Genomic DNA, 7,741 nt, shown 5'->3' with positions numbered 1-7,741 from the left:
CTGGCACGTGTACGTCGATAGTATCACTATCGGGTGGCATTTTGATTACTAATCCACCTGGTCTGTGTGTTTTTCGGTGAAAAATAAGACGTGTCTAAAGTGATCACTTTAACAGCCTATAGCTCCACAGCGCGTGGCGTGCACGCTTTAAAGGTGATTGTAATCGATTTCTCGCGAGGGGTTTATATATATTTGACTAAAATTACACCTATTCTAGAAAACTCGAAGTTGTCTGTCTTCTAGAATCTAGTACAGCAAATATATATAGTAGTAGAATAGCTAGTAGATAGAAACCAGAGCAGATTACAAGAACAGATCAGACTACTAGATCAGATCAATCCAATCCTTATCTCTCTCCCCTAGCATTTCTCTCTTTTCATCCTAGAACCTATCGATTCGCTACCTCTGAGTCTATCGCTAGACAAGTAGACTACTATACCTCTGAGCTAGCTATAGAACAAGTAGCACCCTCCTTATTTCAACATTGTCTGGCGATACAGTAGAGTTAGCGTGCTTAAGGAGGGTTTAACAAGACTAATCTATTTAATAGACTAACTTATAACAATCTTGTTAAGTAAAGATACTAGTAAGAAAGTACAATTTGAGTTGACCACAACGAGAGTAAATAATGAAATCTATCTATCCTTATATCCTCATTGCTTCCAGTCCTAACATCTAGCTAAGCCCTTAACATCTCTAATATTACTGGCATCTCCAGATGTCCTGGCATCTCCTGATGTCCTGGCATCTCCTGAGGGTCTGGCATCTCCAGATGTCCTGCCTTGGCGAGATGCCACGTCACGTGATTAGCGCCCCGCGTTGATCATTACCTTCTGACGTGGACGTCCATAGGCCTTCCGCCATCTCGTCATTTGTCAAGGAGAGAATCCTTTTTGTTACTTGTAACAACTAAGACCTTATATATAGCCGACGCTTTAACACGCGGTATAGAAAAACGAGGACCTAGGGTATTAAGACGATAGCTCTAAAGGGGGAGGTAATATTATAAGTAATAACAGAAAGGATCCTCTCTCTAGTAATAAGAGTATAGTGGTTAAGGAACTACTTAGGATACTAACTAGGAACGATGGGTATTGCGGGGTAAGGTCACGTAATATGCTATCACGCTAAGACGGTGCTATTAGTAATAGCAGGTACCGTATGTGATAGTAACTATTAGAAGTAGAGATAGCTATTAGTGATGGCAGGTCGAAGTTCTGATGGCAGGACTAGAAGCAATGAGGATATAAGGATGGATGGATTTTATTATTTACTCTCGTTGTGGTCAACTCAAATTGTACTTTCTTACTAGTTACTCAACTTTATAAGATTAATACTTGTTAGTCTATTTAATATAGATTGGGCATTTGTTAAACCTTTTATTACCTTCTGTCCAAGCACGCCACTCCACTGCATCGCCAGACAAACCTCACGGAGCTCTTCACACCATCTCACTCGCCCTAACCCGGATCGAGCTTAGAGAAGTATCAGCACCCAACCCCGTGTAACAGTAGTAAGGAAGTTGCGTATACTATAAGCGGTATATATGCGCACGTTATTATGTATAAAAAGCTGCGAGGGCCGCCAGTAAGATAGGAGACCTCGTTTAAGGGTTTAGATATAACTTTAGCCGGTATAGCCACCACGGGGAGCATTAGGATCCCTATCTATAATCACGAGAGGACTACGTCGCCCCTAGCCGCGTTTATCTACCTATATAGCCCCCTATACTATTTACTGCGGGCCCTGGCTAGCACGAGCCTCTATTAGCATTCTCCGCTTCTATTTCTCTTCTAGATATTAAAAACACTACTCCTGTGTGGCACCAGAGCCCTTCTGAACTAAGCATTTATCTAAGAACTTAACCGTACGCCTATGCTAAGAAAAACTCTAGTACTAGCATACGAATATATAGCGCCTACGAGTATACTAAGGAGTCAGCTTATGTCGTTTTTTACAGCGGTACTTAGTAAGATTTCGACGTTTAAGGACTCAGCATAGTGTTTTATAGCTAGGGGCCTTTAAAGAGGTGCCATCTAGATGTATAAAGATAGCGACTTTAGTAAGGTCTTCGTATAGTATTTTTAGATCAGCGCGTACAGCACGATAGATTAGCTTCTGCTAGTAATGCGATAGTATAGATAGACGGCTAGAGCGAGGTTTATCTTAAGTAGTGCCAGTCTAGTTAAACCGGGCGTATAGTTTTCTAATAGCAGAGGGATCGCGTTTGAACACCTTTCCTACTTCTTTAAAGCTTGCGCCCGCGCGCACTATACCAATTGCAATATTACGTTCTTCAACGGTCATATTTGGACGACGGCGCACATTTTGGGACAGCTCCCGGCCGAATTGGCGCGGTACAGCGTTGGTGGTGGGCATTCAAAGAAGTTGGTGGCTTTGGTGTTGGTGGGGCGGAGGAGCTTACCGAGGCCGAACTTATGTCCCATGACTGTAATGATTACGAACCTCCATATTCCTGGGCAATCGGACATGGTCATATCGACGTCGTGCGTCTTTACATGGAAGCTAGGGTGAATCCCACCATTCAGAAAATCAGAGGCTCCACAGGTTTGCATATTGCTGTCGAACGAATGCAAGAGCCTACACTTATTCAACTATCCGGGGAGCACAGTGCAGACGTAAAGGCCACAAATGATGACGGAACGACTTTAATTCATCTCGCTGCAGCGAATGAACACGCGCCAGTGCTCGAATACCTTTTGCAAAACGGAGCGAACGCCGAGACGATTTACAAGAATAAAAGAACTCCGCTCATCGCTGCAGCACGCCACGGAAAGGGTTTCACAGTCGAGATGCGACCAGTGAGCAAATCTACCACTACACTGCGATTCAGGCAGCAGCCGCCAATGGGCAAGAGAAGATTGTAAAACGATTATTAAAGCTTAAACCAAACATAAACGAGATCTGAAGGGGCCAATGGAACACCTCTCTCTGCGGCAGTGGGATCAAAGAGCCTTATGGTCGACCGAACCCTACTAGAGTATGGGGCGGATATTAACCTCGCAGCAAGCAAGGGAACACCGTTGGAGCTTCCGATTTCGGCGGAATCACCAGAGATTACAGATCTCTGTTTTCAGTAGAAAGGTCTGGACGTGAATGTTGTCAGCGAAGGGAAGTTCGGCACCGCCTTACTCGCGGCTATTTCCCAGCACGATCTGACTATTATCACGAGACTATTGGAAAATAACGCCAACCCGAATCTTTACAGTCGAAAAAGGGGTGAAAACCCAGTTCAGATGGCTATCCGTAAAGACATGGGAGACGTCCTCGAGAGCCTAGTGGAAAAGGGTGCTAATCTTTCCTACCAGGATATCAGAGGCCGTGGGGTTCTTTCTTATGCTATTGCGCGGAACAGCATTGAGATTTTATTGTGCTTATGTGGCCAATCTATTGATGTCAATAATCAGGACAATGCCCGCCAAACACCACTTATATTTTCAACCATCGGAGGTATTCAAGGTTTTGATGTTTTTTGGGAAATTGCTGGAACTGAAGGTGGATGTCAATCACCAGGATCGATGGGGGAAGACCGCATTGATGTATGCAGTTACTACTGACTATGCAGTCGCAGTCTCGAGGCTCATTGATTCCAAAGCGTATCTTTTACTGAAAGACATTCGTGGAAGAGACGCGTTATACTGGGCTGTTCTAAGTTCCCGCCAAACCCATTGCAATGTTCTGTTTACGGCTATGTATGATGAGGCTCCCCCATCACATTTCCAGAATGCACTGGATGCAGCAGCGGCAGCAAACAGAGCTGGTTTTGCGGAGATGCTATTGAAGGAGTATTAACACAAGGGTAGACAAGCAGATGATGATGGCTAGACTTCAGCCTCAGCTGCACCGTGATATCGGTGCTCTGCTATCAGTGCGTTAGTTCATGATGCGTCAAATTTCAGCCACATTTTGGGACGATAAGCAGGACCAAAATAACGGTTTCAAATTCAAGGGACCATGGACGAATCCGAAAACATTTCAACCACTGCAAGAGGAGAGAAAGAATGGCAGTAGTTGGGGAAGAGGCGAATTCAATTGGAGCTCGTCAGGGTCCGACTCGAATAATTAGGTGGCTGTGTGGTTAATGCATAGGAGCAGGGTTAGAATTGAGGTAGAAACCCCCTGCCGTGGATAGAGACGTCTGCCTTTCGAGCTCCAAGGCCCGTGCGGGACTTGGCGCTGCGCGCCTAATTGCCTACCCATCTATGACTCCCCTTGGTATGCGTCCTTCTTTTTTTCATCCCATATATAAAAAATCTGGAGCCTCATGACTGTGTTAGAGTATGACTAGGTTGTGTGCATAAGGATAAATACTGCACCCCTCCCTCTACAACCCTCATCACAACCACGTCGTCTTCCTTCAGCAATGACTATCAGAAAGCCTCATCCGCCCTTTGGGCACCCGATGCGCTCAGCACACTTTCAATTTGCTCCAACCTATAAACCTCTGAACCACGGCTCTTTTGGTACGCACCCAACTCCTGTACGGGAGGCGTATTACGCTCTTCAAACTACCGCAATTGAACGACCCGACACATTCGTTTCATTCATTACATTCCCTCTTCTCGCCAAATCCCGCTCTGCAGTTGCTCCTTTGCTCGGAGTAAATCATGATGAAGTGGTTTTCGTTCCTAACGCCACGACGGGTGTCAATACCGTACTCAGAAACATCAAGTTTGAAGATGATGATGTAGTGCTCACGTTCTCGACGGCGTATCCAGCATGTGTCAAGACTATAGGCGCCATTGGTGAGATTCTACCGGTCAATTGTGAGAAGGTCGAGTTGGTGTATCCTGTTGAGGACGAGGTGATTCTGGAATCGTTCAGGGAGAAAGTAAGGAGTTTGAGGGCGGACGGGAAGCGGGTGAGACTGGCGATGTTTGATACGATTTCAACATTTCCTGGGGCAAGGCTTCCGTGGGAGGATCTTGTAAGGATCTGTAAAGAGTTGGATATCTTGAGCTTAATTGACGGAGCGCACGGTATTGGTAAGCAAACATTTTTCCGAGAAAGAGTGAAAGGACACTAGAAAGAATTGCTGTAGACTGACATCCATTCAGGGATGATCGATTTAACTCACCTTGGCAAGGTTAATCCGGATTTCTTTGTGAGTAATTGCCACAAGTAAGTCTGGACGCGACAGTGTTGCCAAGGGATTGTTTACTTACCATCCAAGATGGCTCTACACGCCTCGCTCCTGCGCCGTCTTCCACGTCCCCTTCCGCAACCAGCATCTTATCCGAACCTCAATCCCCACTTCGCACGGTTACCAATACCCTGATCAACCCGAAAACACCAACGGCCGCAGCCCCTTCATCTTCATGTTCGACTATGTCGCAACCATGGACTACACACCTTACCTATGCATTCCAGCCGCCCTCGAGTTCCGCAACCAGGTCTGTGGAGGAGAGGCCAAGATCCGGGAGTACTGCTATGACATTGCTCGGAAAGGCGGAGATTGTATGGCCGAGATCCTAGGAACACATGTATTGACCACGAAGAGTGAGACAATGAGACAGTGTGCGTTTGCTAATGTCGAACTGCCATTGGTATTCAAAAAGAAAGAGGAGGTTGATCAAAGCAAAGGAGAGTTGGATATTGATGACGCAGTGAAGATTGCGGCTTGGATAAAGAGAACGGCTGCCATGGAGATGGACACATACTTTCAAACTGCATTCCATGCTGGGAAGCTATGGGTCAGGCTTAGCGGACAGATCTACCTGGAAGTAGATGATTATAAGTGGGCAGCGCCAAAGTTGATGGAATTGTGCGAGAGAGCGAAGAGGGGAGAGGCAAGTGGTGTTGTTGTGGCAGATAGGGAAAAGGTGATTACATGAAATAGAAGGTAAGATGTTTACAGAAGAGGAAGCCCTAGGTTATTTATGCTATATTTAGTGTTGATTTCCAAAAATGTCTGGTGCTAGGTGAGCATTGGTCAACCGAAAGATTCGCTCATATTTCCATGTAATGACTTGATGATGTCATGAGATGGAACAATCCATATTATAATCGCCAGTGTCTTGACAACAAAATCATTCTAACGATCGCCAGTAATAACACATTCGAATAAGTGTTGAGAGATTTTCGTATCTGACGCTCATAGTTGCAGGCTGGACAAAATTAATACAATATTCTGCACAGACGAGCGTGCGAATACCTCGGAAACAGACTCTTGTATGCGCCTCAAAATTTCCAGACCAAGTCTAAAGTCAATCGGATGCTTTGGTGCTGTTTCAGGTCTCGGCAAAGACATGAAATAGAAAACACCAACACGCCGGTATGCGTCTTGGTTGATTTTGAATAAGAGCAAACCCGATGGTCCAGGTCTTTTCAACTTATCGAATTGGCAGATCTGCAGGCAGTATGTTTCTTGAATGCCAACCGATAATTCCTACTCAGAATTGTCCCAGAATGTAACAATATCTCTCAGATTTATGGACCTGGTATCTTGAGGTTCGAAACAATTTCGTGCGTTTGATGGTAAGAATGCTCTGCTCAAATGTCCTTGAATAGTGAGAGACCCTGGGGAGACTGCACCATGAGGTGCTTCAATATGAGCCAGCTTTATGTTTGAGTCCGTTACTTTGAGATCAGGATCAATATTTGTAATAATGTCCTCAAGCCAAGATATCATACCGTTCAAACTAGCCCAGCTCCGGGAGGTTGCACGGTACGTGTCGTCTTGTAGCTTGTGTGCTTGATTGTGAAGCCATAGCAATGCTAAAGGGAGGTGGGAGTGCCGTAGGCCAGCCAGATAAGTATCGTCGGGTCTTCGTCCGCTCCAAAACTCTGCTATGCCTGACATTGCTTGAAGCTTGTCGGCAGGAAATTTGAGCGCGCGTCTTGAATAATTCCACGCCAATTTCATCCAGGTATCGCATTCCTTGAAGTGTGGATGTCAAAAAGAGGGGTCTGTTGTGCCATCGCAAGCAAGGAATTCTTGTTTAATCGAATGAAATATTGAGAGCTTGAGATGTGGGCAGCGAAGCCTCGAGCGGACTTTCTCATAAATCATCAAAACATCCATCAAGGCAGCCGCTAGGGCTGGAGAGTGCGGGGCAGTACTGCGGCAGTTTTGAGGCTGTGCCCGCGGGTTGACGTGATTACGTCATCCTAGATTAGTTAGTTAACGTCAAGGATCAGTCATCCGGCCAGATCAGTCATCCGGCCACCCCACCAAACCTGACCCGACGCGACACACGATAAATCCACAACAACAAGGTAAGATTAGATAGAATATCAAAATATAGTTAGCTATCAAGTTCTACATGAAGTCCGAGTGTGTCCTTGAATATGGCACTTTGTACACGTCGGCGGCGCGCGCTGACGTCGCTGACTGCCCTCACCCTGCTCAACCTCTGCGACTACCCTTTCTACCTCTATAGTAAGCTGCTGAGCCTGCTGCACCTGAAGTACTCCACCAGAAGCGATATATTGACGCTGCCGATCTTTCTTCTGTCGCCGGAGCTTACTGCCTTGACGTAGCTTCTTATTTTCTTTAGCAAGTATTGTCGCTGATTGCATTGCAATCTGACAGCCTTTAATAACTTGGCGAAGAAGCTGGCTTGTTGGGCTCTGAGATTCCCGGTGGAGCCGGTCTTCAAGATATTTTGCCTGCTGCTGGAGCTGAGCTACCGTATGGGGTGTCCCTGCCTGCTAGGCGATATCGGCGACGTTATTTTCTGTAGCTGTCTGTAGTGAGATGTGTACGGACGACAGTCAG

The 7,741-nt window shown here is 45.9% G+C and overlaps 2 protein-coding genes across 2 annotated transcripts; both read left to right on the top strand.

Moving 5' to 3' along the window:
* Nucleotides 1–2,489: 2,489 nt before the first annotated feature.
* COCSADRAFT_124907 (uncharacterized protein) lies at nt 2,490–3,666 on the top strand (the record flags this gene model as incomplete). Its single annotated transcript, XM_007705365.1, has 3 exons — nt 2,490–2,807; nt 3,171–3,480; nt 3,587–3,666. Coding segments are annotated over exons 1-3 (678 nt in total), but the record flags the coding sequence as incomplete, so codon positions are not given.
* A 594-nt stretch (nt 3,667–4,260) lies between these two features.
* On the top strand, nt 4,261–6,031 carry COCSADRAFT_39937 (uncharacterized protein). The gene is made up of 3 exons (XM_007704953.1): nt 4,261–5,006; nt 5,079–5,142; nt 5,195–6,031. The coding sequence occupies exons 1-3, from the start codon at nt 4,385–4,387 to the stop codon at nt 5,853–5,855; spliced, it is 1,347 nt and encodes a 448-aa protein (XP_007703143.1). The 5' UTR covers nt 4,261–4,384; the 3' UTR covers nt 5,856–6,031.
* Nucleotides 6,032–7,741: the final 1,710 nt, after the last annotated feature.

This window comes from Bipolaris sorokiniana (genome assembly GCF_000338995.1).
Source record: "Bipolaris sorokiniana ND90Pr unplaced genomic scaffold COCSAscaffold_13, whole genome shotgun sequence".
NCBI lineage: Eukaryota > Fungi > Ascomycota > Dothideomycetes > Pleosporales > Pleosporaceae > Bipolaris > Bipolaris sorokiniana.
This window is presented reverse-complemented; position numbering and strand designations above follow the sequence as displayed.